At 34.0% G+C, this 24,827-nt stretch overlaps 1 protein-coding gene and 1 non-coding gene across 11 annotated transcripts in view; both read left to right on the top strand.

The window, feature by feature from the left end:
• Positions 1-24,827, top strand: part of Spata6 (spermatogenesis associated 6) — an 83,042-nt gene that overhangs the window by 11,655 nt on the left and 46,560 nt on the right. For 5 of the 10 annotated variants that reach the window (XR_777514.2, XM_010610274.3, XM_010610270.2 and 2 more), the window contains 7 exons: positions 2,884-3,021; positions 4,468-4,516; positions 11,120-11,161; positions 12,029-12,052; positions 12,155-12,279; positions 18,462-18,542; positions 21,056-21,349. Coding sequence is in view for 9 of the 10 variants with exons in the window: in XM_010610274.3 (XP_010608576.1) it covers positions 2,884-3,021; positions 4,468-4,516; positions 11,120-11,161; positions 12,029-12,052; positions 12,155-12,279; positions 18,462-18,542; positions 21,056-21,349 (753 nt within the window). In the remaining variant the exon portion in view is untranslated. Of the gene's footprint in view, positions 1-1,119; positions 1,195-2,883; positions 3,022-4,467; positions 4,517-11,119; positions 11,162-12,028; positions 12,053-12,154; positions 12,280-18,461; positions 18,543-21,055; positions 21,350-24,827 lie in introns of those variants that run through there. The other 5 variants (XM_010610275.2, XM_010610272.3, XM_010610271.2 and 2 more) reach the window with 3 other exon arrangements.
• Positions 22,698-22,803, top strand: LOC117287473. Its single transcript, XR_004518769.1, has one exon. It is a non-coding gene; the product is annotated as a U6 spliceosomal RNA (small nuclear RNA).

The raw sequence follows: 24,827 nt of genomic DNA, 5'->3' as shown, positions 1-24,827 counted from the left end.
ATAAATATAAATATAAATATATATAAATATAAATATATATATTTATATTTATCCTTTTGCATCCAACCCGTTTGTGTCTTTAAATCTAAAGCACGTCTCTTATACACCACATAGAGTTGGGTGATGATTTTCTTTATTTTTCTTTTCTTTTTTCTTTAGTGGTGCTGGAGATTAAACCCGGAGTCTCACACATGTTAGATGATTGCTCTATCACTAAGGAATATCCCCAGCCCTTTTGTATTTTATGTTGAGACAAGATGTCTCTAAGTTTCCCAGGCTGGCTTCCAATTTGCAAACCTACTATAGTACTTTACTTTCCCAAGTAACTGGGTTTATAGGCATGTGCCACCACACCAGGCTTAGAATGATGGGTTTGGGGAAAGTATACAAAATCATTAATGTACAAATAGGGAAAAATGTGTCAGAGTGTGATTACCCACTAGCAAATTCAGAAGGTTAGATCCCCATTTTTCTGTAGGAGTGGGAGCAAATAGAGAATTCCAGGGAAAGAGTAAATGACTTAGAAGAACTCAGTGTGCCACAGGCCTGGAAATATTCTATTTGGCTCATAGAACAGATGATTTATAAATGAGTTTCTTTGGATTGAACTACACGGCAGCGGTGTGTAACAAAGTCTGTCCAGGTATGGTAACAGAACTTTAATCTTTGTGTGTGTGTGTGATTTGAGTATGGTTAATGAGAACTCAGAGGAGAGGGTAAAGGTAATTGTTTCTTCTTTGGTGGGTATGGACTTTGGAAAGATAAAGGGCATTTGAGGAACCTTCTTTGTACTGGGAGGGTTAGAAATGAGGGAAGGTCAGTGGGACCTTGAGTCTGAGGTAGGTTCTAAGGCCTTTTAATTTTGTTTGGATCAATTTGCTCAGTATGCCAAAAATACACTTTTGTGGTGGTGTTCTTTAATTCCCAACACTAGTCTCTCTCATCTTTTGAAATCCTTTACCAACATGTTTTTGAAATACATCCATGTTGTTTTGCTTATCAATGGTTTGTTCCTTATTGCTGAAAAGCAAATAACTTTCCTTTGTGTTGGAATCACTACAAATCATTGCCAATATGTGTAACCTTAAGTGTCTAGTTTCTTTCTCTTCTTTGTACAGATAAAGAGTCAAAAGAAGTAGAATTGAAGTTTGGAAAGGAGAGAGCAAACTGGAAATTCCAAATGAAATGGAGGCAGTATGTAATTGAGCTTTGGTGACAGACCAAATGGCCCCCTGGGTGGTCTGTGGGGACATTAAAGTGGGGTATGTGCTAAATTGGAATGAAAGTAACCCTGTAAATAAGGGTAACAAGTTAAGAGCTTTCAGGGGATCTTGGTATCATGTTTGCATTTCTTTCAAAAAGACTGAGCTTGGCTCCATACCCAGGTAATTGCTGATGTCAAGCTTCTTATTTTTGTTAAATATGATTATATTTTTCTTTCTTGAGTTTTGCTTTGTGGTTTTGAATCAGACCTGTAGTACTATTGGTTCTGTGTCCATTTTGAGGCCATTTTTTTTCTTAAGGGTGATGCAAGGCTATAAGTTTTTATAAAAAAAAATGTTCAACTCTTAGTTTCTTAATGAGCAAAGTTTCCTTTGTGAGTCCTTCTAGTACTTTAGGAAAGGGTCTCAAGAGCCTAACATTTTCTAATCCAGATATGTTCCTACATTTGGATAAACATCTAGATGGTAACACATACACACACACACACACACACACACACACATACATATATTTTAATTGAGTTTGCTGGTACATTTTAGGTATATAGTACAGTTACATTCATTATTGGGATCTTGTACCTTTACATGACAGGTCTTGGTTCTCATTGTTTCCCCTTGTCCCTGCCCTCCCTTCACCCCCTTCTCCCCTCCCCATTTACAAACACTTCATTTCCATTTTTTCATTTTCTCAAAGAACAGTAAATACTATTTGGGTTAGGGTTGTTTGTAATATTGTTATACTGGACTCAAAATCTTAGGAAACTTCTAATATCCTGTTAAGGATGCAGTTCATTGCTAGCAATGGAATACGGCAGGGATTGGAGAGATTGTACTATGTGTTATTGAGAAACTCCATGTATTTTCTGAGTATACTTTCCATCAATTTCAATGATAAACCAGATGTAGTGGTGCACACCTGTAATCCCAGCACTCAGGAGGCTGAAACAGGATTGTGGAGAGTTGAAGGCCAGCCTAGGATACATAGTAAATTCAAGTAAGGCCAGCCTAGGCTTCATAGTAAGTGCAGCCTGGCATACATAGCAAGACCCTGTCTCCAAAAAAAAAACCCCCAAATTGTAACAATAATTAAGTACAATTTAATATTTAAAATTATTTCATTGGGCTAGAAACTTCCAGTTCACTATCCTTGGAACTTTAACATATTGCTTTTGATGAGGGTATGTGTGGATTCCTATTTAGGTAATCGAGATCAGATTTGTGCTTTTCATCAGCATTTTTTTTTTGTCCTTGAGTATAATGTTTTATTTTTGCTGAGTGTTAATCCCTTGAGATTAAATGACGTTGAATAACTTTATGTCAGCGTTCACTATAAAGTGGGAGCCTTAGGCTGACTGTTTAAAATTATTTGTGTCTGTCCCAAGAGCCAGTGTTTGGAGCTTCAAATATGACACAAATAACCAAATGGAAAATTATAGATTTCTCAGAGGGATGGAAACTACAAGTGTGTTTCAGTCGACTTTGTAAACAGTAGAATATGTATCTCTTTTTATTTTTGAGTATTTTTATTAGGTTATCAGACCTGTTTTATGTAACATATGATGTTATTTTTGTAAGATAATCCAGAGAATTTATAAAGCACTTATATCTATCTATCTATCTATCTATCTATCTATCTATCTATCTATTTATTTTCTTCTAGGTAACTTGTCCAGGAGTGGTGCTAAAAGACAAGGAGGACATCTATCTTAGCATCTGTGTGTTTGGCCAATACAAAAAGACACAATGTGTCCCAGCCACCTTTCCACTGGTCTTCAATGCCAGAATGGTGTTTGAAAAGGTGAGTTCAAATATCAGATCAAGTATGAAAAATGAACAGTCAAACTGGTCCTCATTTTTTAATGAAATCTCATGATACAAATTAGTATTGCCCACTCTGTGCTTTGATTTAATTCAAAAGAAAAGTTGTACTTTAAATCTGGAATTTTGAAAATGTTTATATATTATATTACCAAAGAACAATTGTATTTTTATCCTTGATGAAATTAGCTTTTTCTAAAATTATTTTAGTGGACTTTAGGTAGTAAAACTTAGCCCCCTTGAATTCTGAATAATAATTTTCATAAACAACAAAGAGAAGTCATCAAAGGTAAGAATTTGTCATGTTTGTGGTATTTCTTTAAGTCTGTTTTCTTTGTTTTCCCTGAGACTACTGTTTTTGGTTATTACCGAATGTATTTCTCCCTCCCTTTTCACTTCCCTTCTTTTCTCCCCTCCCTTTCCTTCCCCTGTTCTTCTCCTCCCCATTCCTTGTGAGGAAGACTTCTCTGCCCAAATAGCTATGCAGTACTGCCTCTTTCCCCATAGGCTTTTGGAGGCCTTGAGGACAGATGGCAGATTAGACAAATTCCTCCCCTTTTGGAAATTAATGAGTGCATGAAGGGAACAAAGGTAAGGTAAAGGGTTGAGCTGAATTATCTATTTTAAAGAGTGGTCAGAAAAGGTAATAATGTTCAAACTGAGCCTAATTCATCAGACTGTATCAGTTGCTTGATACAGGTAGCAATCCTACGGCCCTAGTGTTGTTTTTCCTTTGTGACAAAAGTTGTTAATTAGTAGTTGTTTTTTTCTAAACTAAAACTTCAGTATTTAGGTTTAATTGCAGGGTTGGCACTTTGTGATAGTTAAGTGTGTTTTGGGCTGCAGTTTGGCCCTTGTCTCTAAAAGGTTCGTCATTTCTAAGGGAGAACCATCCCGAGCAGAGACATAGCAAACTCCAAGGCTTCTTGGTGAGAGTTTGCTTTCCGAGTTTGAGGAACACCAAGAAGGCTGATACGGTCTGGGTAACCAAGGGAAGAGTGCTAACAGATGAAGTTTGAGAGGAAGATAGAGCCAGCCATAAAATTTATTTATAAAATCTTTGATAGTAATCATGGCTAGCAGAAAGGAATAGAAAGTTCTAGCTAATGTCAGAATTTCCTTTCTTTCTTTCTTACTTTCTCTTTCTTTCTTTCTTTCTTTCTTTCTTCTTTCTTTCTTCTTTCTTTCTTTCTTTCTTTCTTTCTTTCTTTCTTTCTTTCTGGTATTGGGAATCGAACTCAGGACCTTGCACTTGTGAGGCAGGTGTGAAACCACTGAGCTAAATCCCTAGCCCTCAGAGGTTTCATTGGTTGGGAAAGGAATGGTATTTTGTAATGAAGAGGAAAAAGACAAAGATTGTCATATGTGTCTCGCTCTTTTCCTTCCTCTTCCCCATCTTGATTCTCCCTATCTGCTCCTACTATAGGTGTTTCCAGAAGCAGTAGACCCTGGAGATGTGGTTGCACAACTTGAGTGTAAGTTTTTAACTTTTTGATTTATGATCCTAAGACGTTTTAGAATTTATCATCTTTATGTTCTTAACTACTCAGGTTAAAGAAAAGCTTTAAAGAGTCTGATAGAATTTAAAAATCTTCAGCTAGGACTGCTTCTATACTTGTTTTAGACTTTAAAAGTATACCTAAAAATAATACTTTTTTTTTTGCTGCACAGAGGCTGAGAATTATTCCTCAGAATTATTCTATTTTGTTTTCTATGGAAAAGAAAGGAAGAATTGCTAAACTTTTTTGGGGTCAAAATGGAGCAGATTATTTCTGATGTAAGGATACAGCCTTATTGCTGGGTGGAACTTTGTGCAGCAAACGTATTTAACCTGAGTGACTTGCAAATCAAGGATGCGAACAATAAAAGACCAAAATAATGGCAATTTAAAATATACGTATGTTGATAAATTATTTCAGGAGACTTTTTTTCAAGGTAAATTCTTCAAAGTATAATAGTAGGAATAGAAAAAATACAACTACTTGTGAGAGCAGCACTACAAAAGTTTATTCTTGAAATAGTATTCAAGCGCTGGAGATTTGTCCTTATAATTAGGACCGCAAGACTGGTCTACTATAAAACTGTGATCCATAAGGCAGACAGTATTGGCCTTCTTCATCAGCAACTGTCCCTGTCACACCACTCCCACTCCTCACCCCACTGGTACTGTAGAAATGCAGGAGAAACACGGAACCTGGCACCATGCTGGGACCAGAGTTTAGGGAGGAAACAGGCCAGCCAGTTGTGAATTTTCGTGGAGTAACAGCTTAGTGACTTTTTTCTAAGGAATTCTTCCTGGCCTGTGCCAATATCTTGTTATTTTAGAGGTAGTCTAGCGCTTACAGTTTCCACTGTGGAAGACGAGCTGGGTGACAGTTTGGAGCTACTGGGTGTATAGATTTTCATATTTGCTAAACATCTTGTTTATTATCGGAAAAATGGCATATCTTAGAAAAATGATAGCAATTTCATTCATTTTGAAATTTTTCTGTTAAAAATAATGGTTTTCTTTCCATTTGACTTGAAATTTTAGAGCTACAAGAATGCTTAGTAGTTATCAATTGGAAATTTTCTTTAATTTTCTGTTTTAGTTTTTCTGTTGGGTCTGTATATTCATCTACTGTTCCACTTTTGTGATATACTTCTGAAATGTATCCTTTTTTACCATCTTTGTCTTGCGAGGGACCAAACCCAGGATCTCACAGGTGCTAGCTACATGTGAACAGCTCTTCTAACTCTTTTTACTTCACTTCTGCTCTCTGCTTAAACAATATCCTCCAAAGACTTGCCTTCATGTGGTACTTACCCTCTGATGACTTATATGCAGAATTATATGGTCTGAGAATGAGAATTTTACTTTTTGACTTGCAAACCCTATACCTTTAATTTTTCTCTGTAATTTCACTGCATACCACAGTGGTGGTGAACCGATGGCACATGTGCTGCGTGCAGTGGGATGTTTGTAAAACTGCAAGCTCTAAAAGATTCACGATCACTGGCATAGAGCCTGCAGTACAATGACTAGAAGTGGTGAATGTAAATATTCCTGCATTGTTCTGATGTTAGGGGGGACTATATTCAGTCTTCCACAAAATATATTAGCTTTAGTTTTGCTGTTTTGAGAAATAACTGTAGTGTCATAATCTTTTGATTAGGAATGTATTTTTTATTTGAGAATTTATAATAGAATAGCTGTTATGGCCTTGTTCCCTTCAACATTTGCATAAAGATATGACCTTTATTTATATCACAGTAGCTTATGAGATGTCACTATACTCCTGCATGTAGGGAAAAGTGGCAGTTTCCTTAGAGCCCCTGCTTCCTTGCTTCTTCTGCACAAAGTTTCCAATTTCTTTACTTCTTCACCAATACTTGCTATTTTCTGTTTTAATATTTACCTTTGGAAAATGATAGTAGCTATCCCATTGCATGTGAAGTAGTACCGTATTTTAATTTTCATTTGCATTCCCCTAATGATTAGTGATGCTGATAATCTTTTTGTGTGCTTATCTTCTTTGGAGAAATGTCTATTCAAGTTCAGTGACTATTTTTGAATTGGATAATTTGCTTTTTGTTGTTGTTGAGTTCCAGGAGTTTTCTATCTTGGAGGATACCTCACATGGTTGGTGAAGTGTTCATATTTAACAGTGGAGGACTAAAATGCTTTTGAAAGTTATGTGCCAGAGTTGCCTGACACTAGTAATTGCTAAGTCTGTTAAAGACTCTTCCTGGGTGGAGATTGCCAATGTGAATTTTAATGTAGAGTGCTTTCTCTGGGCTATTTTATTGGAAATTTTAGGATGTCAGCATTCTTTTTTTTCTCTTGGGTTGGTCATATTCAGTAGGAAAATCATTCATATCTTGTTCCCAGAGGCTATAATAAGCTTGACAGTCTTTTAGAATCCTATAAAGGACAAGGCAATAGTAAAATCTGAGTATGTAGTCCTGACTTTTCATCTATGTGGTTTTATACACTGTACCTACTCTTTCCATTCCGGTAACCTTTTTCTCTTTACTACTTTAGTGAATAAATTTCTAGTCACCTGCCTTGATGTAGAGAAAGGCAGTTTTCTGACAGAGGTAGGACCTGGGGGTTTGACTGTTTTGCTGTGTTGTAGCCCGTTGATTCTGTTATTTTCATAGGCAGCCCGCACTGCACATTAGTAAATCTGTAGAGTTACCCAGTATAAAATGTGTTGCTTCTATGCTTTCCTCTTTATGGGCTTAAGATTCTTTCTCCTGTTATCTCAGTTACCACTTTTCACATTGTATCACTCTGTTCTGTTTTGTTGTTGTAAGTTGGTATGCATGTGTGTGTGTGTGTGTGTGTGTGTGTGTGTATGTGTGGTCTTTTCATTATTACATTAGTGAAAGTTCAGAAGGGGCTGAAAATTTACGTATACATTTAATCTACTGTCTTTATAAGCATTCATTAATAATTTTTAAAGTTTTTGGTATAGAATTTAACACATATATAGAAAATTGCTCAAAACCCAATTATGCATTCAGCTCATTGAAATGCCACTGTGAACACTTGTGCAACCACAACTTACCTCAAGAAATAGAAGATTGCTAGAACTCCAGAAAGCTATGCTTTACCTGCCCCCCAATCTCTATTTCCTCTCTGTTCCACAAAAGAACTTCCATCTGAATGACTCATTTTGTAGTTTATTTTGTCTACTTTAAGAAAATAAATTAATAGAATCATACAATGTGCATTGTGTTTGTTTTGCAATGTTTTTACTTAACATTTTGTTGAAAATTTATCTGTTGCAACTATAATTCACTCATCTGTATGCTATATAATATTTCATTTTTTGAATATAGTTGAACTTTATTATTTCTGAACACCGATGAGTGAGTAATTTATTTCTGCTTTTTGCTGTTATGGGTATTGCTGCCGTGAATACTGTGTGCTCATGAGCACTCTTATTTGGGGTCTACATAGAAGTGGAACTGCTGCTGAGTTTACAATTGACACAGGTAGATAATGTCAAACAGTTTTCCAGCTTCGCTGTATTAATATGCACTCTTGTTCTCCACATTCTTGTAGACATCAGGTGTTGCCAGAATTTTAAATTTTAGTCATTAGCAGAGTGAACAGTTATTTTATTTTACATTCCCTCAAGAAAAAAATGAGGCTATTTTTTCTCCTCTCTCTCTCTCTCTCTCTTGATAGGAATATTCTATATTTTTAGTTTGGAGCTTTTTGCAGTTATGTGTTGCAAATATCTTCTCAATTTGTGGTTTGCATTTTTAATTTATTAAAGGTTCTTATTTTTGGATAAACATTGCTTTTAATATAGTCTGGCTTAATAATGTGTATTCATTTATTAATCTTTTTGATTTATTTCTCTTTTGCTCATGTTTATGAAATCTTTCTCTACCTCAAACTATGAACATGTACATAATCTTTTAGAATCACTGTTCCTTTATCTTTCACATTTGGTTTTATAGTCAATCCATTGCATTTATTTGGTGGATGATGTGAAATAAAATAGAACTAAAATTACTGTATTATTAGAGGTATATCTAAATGAGCTGTACCATTTTTTGAAAGACCCTTTGATTGTTTGTAGTATTTACTTTGTCGTAAATTAAGTGCCAGATCTGGATTGCTTTGAAGCAAACTTCAGATATCCTATGCTCTTATTTACAGATAACTATATCTAAACTATATGAATAATCCTATATCACACATAAAAAATGAACAATTTCTTAATATTCTCAAATATACCACTATTTTATAATTTTAAATTTTTTTGTTTGAAATGGGATACCTTGCAATTGATGTCTTTCAAGCAATATGTACTATTCATACTAGCTCTTTAAAAACATTTGATAATACCTATAATTTTCTGTTTAAAAGTCTTCAGCTGTTTTTTCAATATTTTAAAAGTATTTTATACCTTTAAATCAGATTATATCATTTCTAACTGTTGCTGGTACATAAATACATGTAGCTTTAGCATATTAAATTTGTTTCCAGCAACCATGCCATGTACATTAGCTTAAGAGATTCTGTTGGGCATTTTGCCTGTACAATCACATTATCTCTAAATGAAAAGACTTACAGCTTTTCTTATTGTGATGCCTTTTATTTTTATGCTTTGTTACACTGCTCAGCACTCCAGTAAAGTGTTGATGTGAATGATAACAGTGGTAACAATGAATGAGGTGAATGTTTTATTTCTAACCTCAGAGGGAAAGTTTCAAACTTGTCCACTTGGCATGTTTACTTTAGGTTTTTGGTTGCAAGTCTTTATAAGATTATGGAAGACTGATTTTTTTTCCTCTCCACAGTTTACATATTTTGCTCCATTCTTACTTGCATGTTTTCTGAGAAGTCAGATATATAATTCTTATGCTTGTTCTTTTATAGCTTAGGTATTTTTCCAATCTTGCAAGATTTTTCTTTTATCTTTGAACTTCTGAAGTTTGAAGATAATATACTTAGGTGCAATTCTTTTTGACCATTTATTCCAGGTGGTGGCCGATAAGCCTCCTGGATCTCTGATATATGACATTCATTTGGGTATATTTCATGATACAATTACTCTAAATATTATTTTTCCTTTGATTGACTTAGCTTTTTGCTCTGTAATGTGAAGATTTACAAACTCCTTAAGTGCCAAACTAAAAACTGGAAGTCAGATTAAGCAAATTTTGAGTCCCATTTTTTTGGATCTTCTGTTGTTCTGCTTTTATTTCCTATAACTTCTCCTGGATGTTTTCTTATATGTCCAGTTCATTTTGCTTGAATGTCAGACTCTGTAAACATTTTAGAAATAATTGTCTTATTTGTAGATATTTTTCTTTAGCTAAGATTGGTAATTGTTTTTGTTAGATTGGTAGGGGACATTAACAAATCTGGGTTATCTTAATTCAGACAGGATTTGGGATACATCAAATTTGTGTGCTAATTCTAAGGTGCCAACGATTTTTGCTTTAACCTTTACAATTATGTTTTTCTTTTCCATGCTCCTATAGTCCAGCCAGTTTATCAGGCCACCTTATTTCTAGAACTCTCTTCCCTCTTTCCAAGGCTATGATATTCCAATTTTTATCTCCTACTTTATGAGTGGATCAGAAGTTATTCTTAGTTGCTTCTGTGTGCATTGTGACACCAGCAGGGAAAATCAGCCTCAAATGCACATATCTCTGAATTTTCTTCTTATATCACATTTCAGACTTACACTTTTTTTTGAAGTGCTTTCTTAGGTCTCCCATGCCTTCAAGCAGACTTTTTAGTTGTCTACTTTTTCCAGTTGATTTTAGCAGGAAGTCTATTTTTTGCACTACCCGATCTCCCAGATTACCTTGTTGTGTTATATTTAGAGCCTTTCGTATACTGTTCTTTCTGCTTGGAAAACTATTTCCTTTGCCCCTAACTCGCAGTTTAGAATACTTACTCCTGCTGTAGCTTAGGTAATAAGAAGCAGCACTATCTCAGAGAAATCCTGGCTGCCTAACTGTATTAGGTCTTATTCTTACGTTATCTCAGAGCACTATCTGCGATGCCCTCATTATACTTGTATTTTGTAATTACGTATTCATTTATTTTTCTATTTCAGTTAATAGGTAATATTTATTTTATATTTCATTTAATAAAATATTCCTAGTGGAACTCAAGGTTCTTAAGATAAAGGGTCATATCTACTTTTTTTTTTTGCATTATAGCCCCAAGTTATGACTTAACGGGAGTATTTAGTCTTTCTTCATAGATTAAAAAATAGGTAAAAGGTTGAATGACTGAGACTTTCACTGGTTGGAAGTGGCAGAATTTCAAGGAAGGGTTTATATATTTTCCATGGGTAGACACTTTCCTGTGTATATTTTTTTTATTTTTATAAATTTCTTATAAAATGTCTCACACCTTAAAAGTATAAGGAGTTTTAAGTACACTTAACTATACTTACCAATTAGATTTGTAGACTTAATCTGTATTTATAAAATTGACATAGTTTACTAAGATATAAGTATTCATATTTTTTATTCAGTGATTATTTTGGATTTTAAAGTAATTTATGTTTTATTATTAATTTATTTACTTAAACTTTTTTTCTTTAAACTCTCAGATGACACAGCAGTGTTTGAGTTGATACAACTAGTTCCACCAGGTACCGTATTAAAAACTGGTAAAGGGATTGACATGGCAAATCGTTTCAATGAAATGTTTTTCTAAACTCTTTATCTTTTCTTCCTCTTTCCAAATTAAGAACAGCATTGATATTTTACCAGTGGTTTATTTCAAAGTAGCAGGAGATCAAAATAATATGTATGGAAAGACTAGCATAATGAAGCTTGATATATCATAGTGGAAAAGAACATATTTTCATTTAAGGATATGTTGTAACAGCTAAAATTGATTTTTAACTTTTTGTGATTTTCAAAAACTATATTTTTATTGATATAGTAGTTATTTCGTGTTTTTGTGTGTTGACTATTGGTAATAGAGAGGAATAGAACATTACTCATATAATAAATGTTACAGATCCCTAGAGCACATAGACTATTAAAATATAGAGTCTAGCTTTCTTGTATTGATTTCTGTGATTACAGAAGAAATTGTAAGTCCTGATTTTATGTAAAAGTAGCACTATATTTTATTAAATGCTAGTATGAAGTATTTAAATATTACATGTATACCTTGTTCAGGTAGCCACAAATTCTATAAATACATCAATTATTTTTGGCACATAATCTTATATTTTATAATGGCAGATAGAAAAAATGGGAGCTAGAAAAAGTTGCAGAGATAGTGCTAAAATTTGGATGGGTAAATGTCATATTAATATTATATATTTAAATAGACATTTATAGGAACTCATAGTTACTCATTTAATTAACATGATTATTCTCATTCACTAAAAGGTCAGGGGTGGATGGGGGAGCAAAGAATTACCAATATATAATATGTTTCTGAAAATGAAAATATGTTGTTACATTTAATACTGAAATTCATTTATTTCGATATTCCTTTGTAGGTGATAAACATGGCCCTAAAACAGGTACTCAATAAGGCGTCAGGCAGAACATATTTATACTTGTTGATTTTTTTTCTAGATAGATTATTTTGTTATAATTTGAATAATAGGGTATCTTTCTTGTAGTGGGTGAAACACTGTCTACATATGAAGAAAACACACGAGATTTCATGTTCCCGGGTCCAAATCAAATTTCTGGACACCATGATTCAAACCGCCAGGTTACCATGAGGAGGATTTCTGGCTTACGAGTAAGTGCTTTCTTAGTATTTTCTCAATCAGATTTTGATGCAGGATCATTGTCAAGAACCACCGCATAATCCTCAACAACACCTCAAATGTGAAGAACTAATTCAAAGTATAATTTAATTTCAAAGTTGTTTATGAAGGTGTACAATTGTAAACATCCTGAAATTTAATGAAAATAACAGTAAAATTCATGCACATATCATCCAAAATTAACATGAGTTATGGTGCCTTTTAGTCTTCAGCTCTCTATTCTCCTTCTCTTCGCTTCCTCATCTCCATGCCCTCTGTCTCTGTCTAGTACTTCTTCCAGGGAATGACCAACAAACACTGGAAAAGTACTCTGTCTCATTCGCAATTAGGGAAATCCACATTAAAAAATAAGATTTTGTTTTTATACCTGTCAGGATGGCAATATTTAACAAATCTAACATCAAAATGAAAAACATTGGAAACTGTTGTATGCTGCTTTGCTTTGTATGTTGGAACACAGCAGATTTCAGAATTGTTTAGTAAAGACAGATTCTCAGGAGATGTGATCCTCTAGTTATTAAATGTATTTTCACTGTTATATTAAGAGCTTTCTTCAGAATGTTATTTTTAAATCATTGTTCATAACAGTGAAAATTTTTAAAAATTAAAGTGTCTTTCATTAGGAGTGTGATGAGATTAATTGTAAAATGTTTAAGGAACAGAAGTATACATTCTTATACCTAAATTTTAAAATTACATCAAGTAACAGCTTACTGCCCCATTCTCTTCTACAACTTTTTTCAAGTTTATTAGATGATTTCAAAATGTTTTTATTTCTAAAAAGAGTTTCTCTTAGGGAAACTGACACAGAAACCTTTAGTGTTCTAAGGAAGAAAGTTATCACTTCTTGGCCTTTTGGCTAAGATCAAGGGAAAAGGAAGAAAGGTGAAAGTTGTTTAGCTAGAAAGTATTTGGATAAATATTTTTAAGCTGATTTTATAAAATTGTAGAGTAGTCTGAGGAAGGAAAGTGGGGTGATATATGAGTCAATATAATGAATTAAGAAATTTTTCCCATAAATCTAAGTAGGATCTATGATATGCGCTATTCAAAAAAATAGCAAACTTATCCTGAATGATAATGTAAAAGTTGACTAGCACATCTATGAATATATTCATCCTTTGGGATATTTTGAGTATCCATTAGCCAGCTTCTGTATTAGAGAAGTTCTAAAGAATACTCCAAGAGCAGTGTTGAAACCTACAGTGAAGAAATAATCATATTTTAAATTTATGATCTCTTAATAGTAATTTAATAATAATGGTACATTAGACCAAAATGGCAATATAAACTCAAATGATTGGAATATTAATAGGGATTCATCTTTCATCATTTTATTTGTATTGCTTACATATTTTTGGAGGATGTATTACTCAGGCAAAAAAATATAAAAATTAGGACTTCAAATATTTACAGTTTGAAGAGTGAAAGTTCTTTCTTCCATACAAAACAAGAACAGAACTAGGTAAAACTGGCACTGTCAACTTAAGCACACTGGAATTTGACTGACAAATGGGATAAAACAAACTGAGTTATAGACTGTAACAGAGATTTTTACCTGAGGATTAATTTTACTAATGTATTTCACACTCAAGATTGCAACTTTTCCCTGACTTTCCCACTTGCCCTATAATTTTTCTACTTGCCATCTTAAGGTACATATTTTCTTAAGATAAATCTTTTTTTTAAATATATATTTCTTTTGTTTTTCTTTCTCTGGAAAACCCATAACAATACAGCTGGGCTTTGAAAAGTCAGTAAAATGGGTAAAGTATTTAGTACTTACTATATGATCAGCAATATATAGGGAAAGCTATGTGGTTTTTCTATAAAATGGAGTTCTACTCAGCCATAAAAAATGAGAAACTGGAGTCATTCATAGGAAAATGAATGCATAGTGAGGCCATACTCTTGAGTGAAATAAGTAAGTCACACATGTGTAAATACCGAATAGTTTCTCTGGTGTGAAAAACTAAAAGTATAAATTGTATAACTGTGTACAGATTTTATAACTGATAATGTGAAATAGGAAGAAAAAGGCTAAAGGTGTAGGGGAAGTGGGAAGGGTAGGGGAAAGGAAATAAGGGAGAAGAAAAATATGAGAAAAGGAAAATATGGAAGCAAAGTCTTTGTAAATAGGGGAGAGTGGAGGATTTGAAGGGAGGGCAGGGTATAGTGAAAAAATGAGAACCAAGATCTGTCATGTTAAAGTACAGGATCCCAATGATGAATGTAACTGTACTGTACACTTAAAAAGTACCAATAAACTCAGTAAGATAATTAAATATGTGTGTGTGTGTGTGTGTGTGTGTGTATTATACATGGGGAAATCTAAGGTGTTAAGCCTGAATTCAAGCAGTAAAAGTATAATAAAATACAGTCATGCAGTCCATAACACTATTCAGTTAATGAAGGATGCATACATATACAATGGTTACTATGTCACAGAGCTGGATGTGTACTATCCAGCTTTGGGTAAGTACACTCTGACATTTACACTCTGACAAAATCACCTGATAACATATGTATATGAGGATATCACCATTATTAAGTGATACATAACTGTATGTTCAGAAATTTTTTGATCCAAGGGAAGAGTTAGTTCCACTCCCGTTCAGTCACTGTACTTAGTGACTAACACATAATGTGACACAGTGATGGTACAGACTTCTGAGACCAGGTCACTATAAGCTTTGCAACGTCCTTTACTCTTGGATTGCTCACTCCAGTGGAAGAGAAGTGTTCTGCATAAGGGTACATAAACAGTTCTATGAAGAGGACAGAAGCAGGAAGGACTTTGTGATCCTTACTTACTATATGACCAGCGGTATATGGGGAGGGTTGCAGTGTTAAGTGAAAGTTCAGGCAGCGATGTGATAAAACACTTTGTGAGAGTATCCATGAAAGCTTGAAGATCCTCATGGAAACTGTCAGATAAGCATTTGCAGGACAGTGTAGTAAATGTTATTGAAAATGAATTAAAAATGGAGTTGTTGTTATGTAATGACAGAAAGTTTAGCAACACAGTCACCTTCAATAAAATGGAATAGAAGAAAGGGAAACAGGTGTTCTGTCCAAAGGGGCTTTCTGATGTCAGAGGAGTTGCCTGGTTTATTTTTTTTTTCTCCTTATGCTAATATGGGAGGGTAGAAAGAAGCAACAGGAAAGGCTGTTAAAAAGAAGTTGAAACTTTGTGTTCTGATGGTTTTCTACCTTTCCCACTGACGCACAGTGCTAAGAGTAAGAAATGACCCTTGAGTAAAAATTATTCCAGGCCTTTTCCAGAAAATTGTGGTCTGACAGTAAAACTGAAGGCACAACTGTCAATCTTTCATCAGAATGTCAGAGAGATCTAACATGTTGCCATACGTACAAAATCATTTAATCAGACATAGGTTTTCTAATATGTGTAAGCTCTGTGTTTGTCAGCAATCTTAGAAGAAGCCCACTTTACAAAACTGCGTAGCTTCTAATAGAGCCAATTCCAGTATAATTCACATGGTAGCCAAAATTTAAGGGTTACTGCATATTGATAGACGCACTGGCAGTTTGGCCTGAGTGGTAAAAGACTTTACAGAGTGAAAAGTTCTCTTAGTATTATTTCAACCGAACTAAGCTCAGAACCCTGTACAGTTCCAGATAGTCTACTTCAGCTTTCAAAGGAATTATGATTCAGAAGGTGGAAGAAGAGCCTAAAATGTTGAAGCAAGAACCATGATTATTCTGAGCAGTAATAGGAGTAAGTCCTTAATCAAGGGCCTTCCAACATTTCTCTGGCTGAACTTAAAGATTGTTGTGGATCCATGATTTCCTGTTTACCTTTTCTTTCCCTTTTAAACAGGAATATCTATCATGATTGTCTTGTGTTTGCTGCATATGTGCACACTGGATGTTGTAGTGTAGGTAACTTGTCTCTTTAGTGCATGTGTTTTGTGATTATGAAGAACTGTATTCTAGATGCTCTACTAAAAGACCTGTACCTGAAGAACTTTATGGAAAAGATACCCTGGATTTCAAGCTGATACTGTAAAAGGATGAGATTCCTTGCCCCCCTTCCTCCCCTGTCTTCCCTCCCCTCCTCCATTAATAAGCCACAAATGTGCTTTGCATGTAAGAGAAATGTAAATAATTTGTTGTCAGAGAGAAAATGATTTTAAACTTGTGCTCAATTTTGTTGTTGTCGTTGTTGTTTTTGGTACTGGGGATCAAACTCAGATCCTTGCACTTGTGAGGCATGTGTGTACTCAATTTTTTGATTCTTCTCCATTGGAAAGGTATATCACTTCTTTTGCCCTTGAATATGGATTATATTCAATGACACTAATGAAAAGAATGGGATGGAAGAGAATGTTTGGAGACTCTGTCATTATGGCTGTCTTCTTGCTTTGATTTATGTCACTCAACATGGGGAAACAAGTCACCATGTCTTGAGGACATTCAGCAGTTGTTATGGTATAGATCTAAAACGCCCCCTGAAAGTCTGTGTTCCCAGTTGGAGCTTTTTGAACCATGAGAGCATTATCCACTAATGAGTTCATAGCTGAATGTGCTGTTAGAATTTGGAGGTGAGTCACTGGGCCACAACCTTAGAGGGTGTAGTTTTCCCCCCATTCCTCTCTTTTTCCCTTCTGCCTCCTGGCTTCCAGCTTTCCTCTGCCGTGGACTGGATTTCCCCAGACCGTGGGGGAAACCCCTCTTTAAATTGTGGATGTCAGGTATTTTTTCCTAGTGGTAGAAAAGCTGACTAATACAGCAGGCCCACTGAGAGGGTTTATGTGATGAAGATGTAAGCCCTCTTGTCCAAAACTAGAAGGGAACTGAAACTTTCACCCAGCAGTCTCGTGAATAAGCCATCTTTGGAAACAAATTGCCAAGCCCTAATGAAGCCTTCCGTTGACTGCAGCCCAAATGATGTCTTGACTACACTCGTGAGAAATTCCAGGCCAGAAATACCCAGCTCTACTTAGAAACTATGCCAGACTCCAGCCCCTAGAAACTATGTAGGATAGTGTTTACTGATGTTTTTAGCTGCCAAATTTTGCAATGGTGTGTTATGTAGTATTAGACAAGTAATAATCAGACATGCTAGTGGATATCATTAAAATACGTGATTGCATAAAAACAATACTTTTGTTAATTCTGAAGCAACTCAGAGTTATCTCTTATGTAATAGTTGTGATATTTGAATCCTTACACTCAGCCACAAGCTTGGTTTGTGGAAGACAAATGTGGAGGCCTTGGTTAGTCTGATTCCCACTCTGTTACAGTGAAACTGCTGTAAGCACAGATGTATTCTTTAATATTTTGGTGTGTGTTTAACATATGTGCGTTCAAATATTTTCTGAGTTACTTTGTGACTGACCCTTTGAACTGCTTCCACTTGTCTCAAAACACTATCCAACCTGATGATTGCAATATTGCTAGAAGTAGAAGCCAGATTCCTTCCTATATCTGAATGCAAGCTACAAGACGGGAGAAAATGTTAGGTGACTTAGTAGACACTCTCTTCTGTTTTCAAAAAATGCATACAAAAGCCAGGTGTGGTAGTGCACATCTCTAATCTCAGAACTGTGGGAGGCTGAGGCAGGAGGATCATAAATTCAAGCAACTTAGTGAGACCATCTCACAAAAAATAAAAGCTGAAAAAAGGCTGGGGAAGTAGCTCAGCCTGAGGCCCCTGAGTTCAATCCTTAGTCCAGAAAAAGAAATTTAATTAGATAAATATTGTACATAATTATGGTGTATATATACATTGTGAAATGGCTATGTCAAGCTGATTAAGGTGTTTATTTCTTGGCCATATAGTGAAATATATCTTAAGTTGTAAAAGTAAAAGCTGAAATCCATTAAGTATGTTCATATATTTATGACCATAGTATATCATAATTTTAAAATCTTAAAATAATTTGACAGGGAAACACTTGAAAATAATAAAAAACTTAATTCTGCAAATAATCACTCCTAAGCATTCATCACTAAAACAGATTCTAGCTAGGATTTAGCATTACTACGTTGTCTTTAGTAAGAAGTGCAAACTAACTGGTGCAGCACTGAACCTGGACAAGTATTTGTCATTTTAGATCACATTCTCTTCATTAATAATTACCTCCCTGTAAAAGGAAATATCTGATATTATCCTCTTTTTCACTTCCAGGGAATTGCTCCAAAGCTGGAATTTTCTACAACGTCAGTGATTACTGAATGTCTGATAAGTTCAAGGAAGTGCCATATTCAGGTTAAAATTATTTATTTAATGTATTTTATAGTTTGATTGATTTGTCCATATTTATGACCCTTTGGAAAGCTTTATCCTTTCTTTTCTTTTTTCAGCTTTAATTGAGTGTATTGGTACATTTTAGGGATACAGTACAGTTAACATTCATTGTTGGGATCTAGTACCTCTACATGACAACTCTTGATTCTCATTTTTTCCCCTTACCCCTGCCCTCCCTTCATTAACTGCAGTTCCTATCAATTTTATGATCAGTCTTTACCTAAAACAATTAACAAAGATGTTTGACCATCTGATTACATCTTAATAAATGTGAAAATAAAATTATTGATAATTTGGTAGATAGTGCTACACGGTTCTTACTTTTTTAATGGCAAGAGGTTAGCCCACGAGAAAGATATTGGGATCAAGAAGTCCATAGAAAACTGAACTGGAGGCTTCTGTACATCATGTAGAAGTTAGAGGCTAATGTAGAAAGATCAAAGGATACCTTTTAGAAAATGGGACAGAACTTGTCAGACTAAAATGTGGGGAATGTGATTTCCTGAATGTCTCTGATTGTTTCAGGGATTGTTGCTTCCTCTCCTGAGGAGAGGTCAGATCAAAGGAAGCCTGAACATTCCAGCCTAAATACCTTCTATGTTTGTAAAAGCAGCCTTTAGTGATAAAATAAGATATTTGAGTCTAATATTCCATTCTAGTCACCTTTACTGAGTCATGTGGTGGTCTTGTGGTGTTTATGATACCTTGTTCATAAGTTATGTAATAACTCATGTGCGGTTGCACTGTGACCAGGTAATAATGACCTGTCTGTGATGAAGAGACAATAATGTGCAAAGCCCAGAGGACTTAAACAGGCACAGCTGGACTTGTCATGGAAGGAGTGGGATATTTAATTTACTTATTTACTAATTTGTAATTAAAATTGCTGGGGATGATAACTGTGAGTTAAGAAAGATCATTTATAGAATTATTATTATTGTTGTTATCATTATTATTTTGAGATGATGTCTCCCTGTGTTACCCAAGCTGGTCTTAAACTCATCCTACCTCAGTCTCCCAAGTAGCTGGGTCTACAGGTGGCCACCGCCACACCTGGCTTTAGTTATAGAATTATTAAGGAACCACTCTTATTTTGTTTAGCAAGATGGCATTTTTTAGTCAGACTGTTATTTTTCTTTTAAACGCAAGCTGAAACAGACGTTAGTGATCTGACAGTCTATGCTTGCCAAATGCAGAAAGATATTTTACTGGCTTGTTTTTGAGATATGTATTGCATACATTTGTAAATTGTTAGAAAAGTTTTTTCCTGGACTCAGACAGTGTTTCTTTCCATGCTGGAGTATGCCTAATGTGATGAGTAGAAAAGTCTTTTTTTAACTTTCTGTCTGAAACATAACATCCACATTAAAAAGTGCATACATTCTAAGTGCATAGCACATTGGAAAAATGCTTTAAATGTAAAGCTACACATTAGCAGTTTCCTTGTACATATAAATGAACGTTTTCTATTGTAAACTTTTTGTAAGACTCTCTCATTTTGACTTAGAATTTCAGTTTTTGTCATTTGTCTCTATAAAGGCACGTGACAGCATAAGCTTTGGTATTAAAAAAAATATGCTTTAGTGGTGCAGATGTAGCTCTGGCAGAGTGCTTATCAAGCACACATGAATTATTGAAAAAGTACGATAGTTTCAAAAACATGTATGCTGCAAACCAATTTTATCAGAAGATGAAGCACCAGTTATTAAATTTTACAATGTGTATCTTTCTTTTGTACCAGGGCTCAAACTTGGGACCTTATGGCACCACTGAGCCAAATTCCCAGCCCTACAAAGTATCTTTTGTACATTGTTACCCTTGTAAAAACATAGGAACAAAATTAAAATTGTAATTGAATTGTAAAGTTATAGCTTGGAAAGGGCTGTAAAATCCTATTCGCCTTATATAATCTAAATAATATATTTCATCAAAATAGGTATAAAGCTCTTGAGATTTACATGGTATGTGATTGTAATTAAATGAAATCTACTTTTATAGGTTTCCAAAAATATTTCATAATCAACTAATTATACATGTGTATTTTTAACATTACTAAGCATAGTCGTCTTAAATTGTATGGCGAATTATTTGAACATTTAAATATGAATAATAACCAATGTTTGCATTATTTTTTCAATATACTGAAGAAATTTTTTCCTGAGTTTGTTTCGTGGATTTTTAAAATGGCTAAATAATGTACCTTAATCTTCATGAAGTCTTTGTTGGAATTAAGGAGCCAAGTTTGCTACAATGTAATTCATTAACTAGTAAGAAAAGGTATGTGGGAGAATATGCATTGACTTCCCCTCCCTCCCTCCTTAAGACCTGCACATAAAGGAAAGACTGATCTAGTTGGCTTTGGTAAGTTTTTTTGTGTGCCAGTTAAATTACCTTTTGAAGGTTATTTGTGGTATTGGTAAGAGTTTAGAAAATATCTTCATCTGCCCAACTTAATGATTATTTTTTATATTTAGGATAAATTTACTTACCATTCAGCTCCAGTTGAAAAATCACATGGCAGACCACAAAACAGAACATCAAGATCACAAAAGAAAAAAACCAAGTCACCTGAGAGAAGTAAATATTGCATAAATGCAAAAAACTATGAACAGCCTACAATTTCTTCAAAATCACATTCACCATCTCCCTACACAAAAAGACGCATGTGTGAGCTATCTGAAGACACCAGGCGGCGGCTGGCCCATTTAAATCTAGGACCCTATGAATTCAAAAAAGAAACAGATAAACCACCATTTGTAATTAGACATGTATGTATTTTCTTAAACACTTGCATTTGAATTGCTTCTCCCCCTTTTGGCTAAGATCAAGTGTAAACATTTACATTTGAAATTGATCAAATCTGTTCTGCCAGTAAAATATTGTTCTGAATGTTTAATTTCTGGCTTATATTATTAATTTTTTTACCTGAGCTGTTTGCCAGTAATCAGAAATGGGAAATTTACTTAAACTAAAAGAACTTTCTTTTTTTCATTCTTTAAACCTGGCAGAGATCAAATTCCTCTATGAAAGCCATGTTCAATCCTCGGTGTACCCATTTTTTCCCTTCTTACACAATGAATGCATAATAACTTTACAAAGTCACCTTTATTGTAATTGATATTAACACTAAAAATGGCTGAGTAGGATTTTAGAAGAGAACCAAATACTTATGAAACATTTATGAAAATAAGCATCTTTACTTAGTCTGGTCTTTTAAAATATTATAATGGAAAGTAAATTTCTTTTGAAATTATATTCCTTGGCAGAGCTTTATATGAAGAATCTTTGAAGGAAATCATTATTTGGTGGTTATATATGGGAAGACCTTTGGCAGTGAGGAGAGTTGACCTCAGAGTCGCATAATTCTAGTTTTCCTGTATAGAAACCTGCTTTTGCTATGGTTGAAGTTTAAAGCCTTGTGTCCCTATGATGCTCAAATAGAATCTGGCTAACATTTAAAGATCTGTAATCAAAATGTTTCTAAAAAGGACTATTCACAATCTTTATAGTTTTCTAAATTTTTGAAGTTTTACCTTAAAAGAGCTCTTCATCAAAAGCTTTCAAAATAATGAAAATATTTAATATATAATACATTAATATATATATAGTTTTAAACGTCAAGATGTTAGTGCCTGAAAAAACAAGATTTTTTTTTATGTGTATAAAATTATTTGGCTCTAATGGCTCTAGTTTTTCCTAAATTCTATAAGGAATAATCCAATAATTAATATGTCTCTTTGGTGTATAATTGTAAACTTTTTGAACATACAGTATTTCAAAGTTTAGATTTTTTCTTTGTGTTGCAAAGAAAATTAATTGAAGTTGTGTCAGAAGATATTAAATTTAAACATTTTCTTCTGTTTTCATTTTTACCATGAGACCGTTATTCTTTTAAACTAAAATAATACATTATTATAAAAATTGATAGTGTAATGGATATATTTAAGTGATATTTAACTGACATGATTAGATTTGTTTTATTTCTGTTGAATTTGATTATAAGTTCTGGTCACTTTTTTGTTGTTAATTGAACAGTTTCAGATAATATTTTTCTTGCATGTTAGAATTCCTTTAATTTTATGTCCACCCACAATTACAAATTAAATTGAAGACAGGATGCTTACTTCAGTAGCACATATATTAAAATTGGAATAGTACAGAGAAGATTATCATGGTCCCTCTGCAAGAATGTACATAAATTTGTGAAGTATTCCATATTTTTACAGATTAAAAAAGGACATGGAATCCTCAAAAAGATGTCAAACAGAAATACTTGAAATAAAAAAAAACTGTGTAGAATTTATAAATTGCAAAAACAAATGATGCTAAGACAGAGAATCTGATACTGAAACAAAATAATGAATTAGGATTAAGAGCTCAAAGAAGCCAAAAAGAAAATGAGAAATAAAAAGATTATCCATCAGCTATTAGATGACAATAAGCCCAAAGTAAGGCTAATTGGAGTTACAGAAAAACTGGAAACTAGCACAGATGGATTTACTAACATATTGCAGAAATCATTCCCAAATATAAGAAAAGAGTTTAAGAGTTTAAAATACAGGTAAGTGATGCTTATAGTAACTCAAACAAATTTAGTGAAAAAAGAAGCTCACCACGGCATAGCCAACTATTCGGCAAAAAATAAAACTTCAAAATTTTAAAAGCAGCCAGAGAAAAACAAAACATCACATTCAAAAGTAAACAGACTTCTCAACACAAACCCTAAAGGACAGAAGAGGCTGAAGTATCTCAAGCCCTTAGAGCAAATAACTTCCAACCCAAATTAACTTATTCAGCAAAGCTATCCTTCAAAATAGATGGAGAAGTGAGGTATTTCCATGAAAAAGATCAGATCAAAAGACATATGAGTACTAAATCAGCTCTTGACAAAATACTTAATAATATTCTCAACAGAAATAACAAAATGGACACAGCTTAAAACAGAGACAACTAGTGAGCTCAGTGGATAAACAGCAACAAAAAAGAAATGGGGGGGGTGGTAAAAACAAAGGATTCACCAACAGATAAAGAAGGCACTGATAATAAGTAACCAACACATTTCAGTAATGTATCTCAATGTTAACAACTCTTCAATTAAAAGACACAAAGTGGCAGACTGGATCAATAAACAGAATCCAGCAGTCTGTTTCATTCAAGAAACTCATCTAATCCAAAAAGATAACTATAGACTAAAAGTTAAAGGATGGAAAATAACATTTCATGCAACAGGACTCTGAAAACAAGCAGGGGTAGCAATTCTAATACCAAACATGATAACCTTCAAGCTAAAACTGATTAGGAGAGAGAAAGTGAATCACTACATACTAGTTAAGAGAACAATCCAATGTGAGGAGGTAACATTGATAAAAATTTATGCACCAAATACTGGAGCACCTATCTTCATAAAGCAAAAACTACTGAAATTAAACTGTCAAATAAATGCTTAATTCAATTATAGGAGGGGATTTCAACACCCCACTTTTGCAAAGATATCAACTAAACAACAAGAACAAAAAAGTAAATATCAGACATAAACTATACCCTTGAACATATGGACCTACTAGATATATACAGAGGATTCTACCCCTCTACAGCAGAGTATATATTCTTTTCAGCAGCCCATAGTATTTTTTTTTCCAAGTAGATCACATATTAGTCCACATACCCAGCTTAATTAAGTATAAAATAATTGAAATTACTCTATGCATACTGTCAGACCATTGGGCAGCAAAAGTAGAAGTTAATAATAGAAGAAATTTTGGAAAAGGCAAAAGCTTCTGGAAAATTAACAACATACTTCTAAACAACCAATGGGTCACAGAAGAAATCAAAGAAGAAATTTAAAAGTTTTTGGAAGTTTGTGATGATGATTTGAAAACCTCTGGCACACGATGAAAGCACTTCTAAAAGGAAATTTTATTTCAATCAATGCGCACATTTGGAAAGCAGAGCAAGCCCAAATACAGTGTTATCTCCATTCACGAACTTAATTCTTTTCATTATTCTGGTTACAAACTGAATTGGATGAGAATGGAATCAAATTTCTCATAAGGTGAACATTGAATCTAACCATTGAATTTGATTTGATGATTGTCCAGTTTAATTTGCGACCAGGATCTTGGAAAGAATTAAGTTCATGAATCAAGATGTCACTGTAAATAACTTCAGGAGAAATCTTAAGATACTTGAGAAACCAGTCCCAAACCAAAATTAAGGAAGAAAATTATAAAAATGAGAGTGGAAATC

Source organism: Fukomys damarensis, unplaced genomic scaffold, assembly GCF_012274545.1.
Source record: "Fukomys damarensis isolate Sample0158 unplaced genomic scaffold, DMR_v1.0_HiC HiC_scaffold_23, whole genome shotgun sequence".
Lineage (NCBI taxonomy): Eukaryota > Metazoa > Chordata > Mammalia > Rodentia > Bathyergidae > Fukomys > Fukomys damarensis.
Note: the sequence above shows the minus strand (reverse complement) of the source record. Positions and strands in the feature narration are given on the sequence as shown.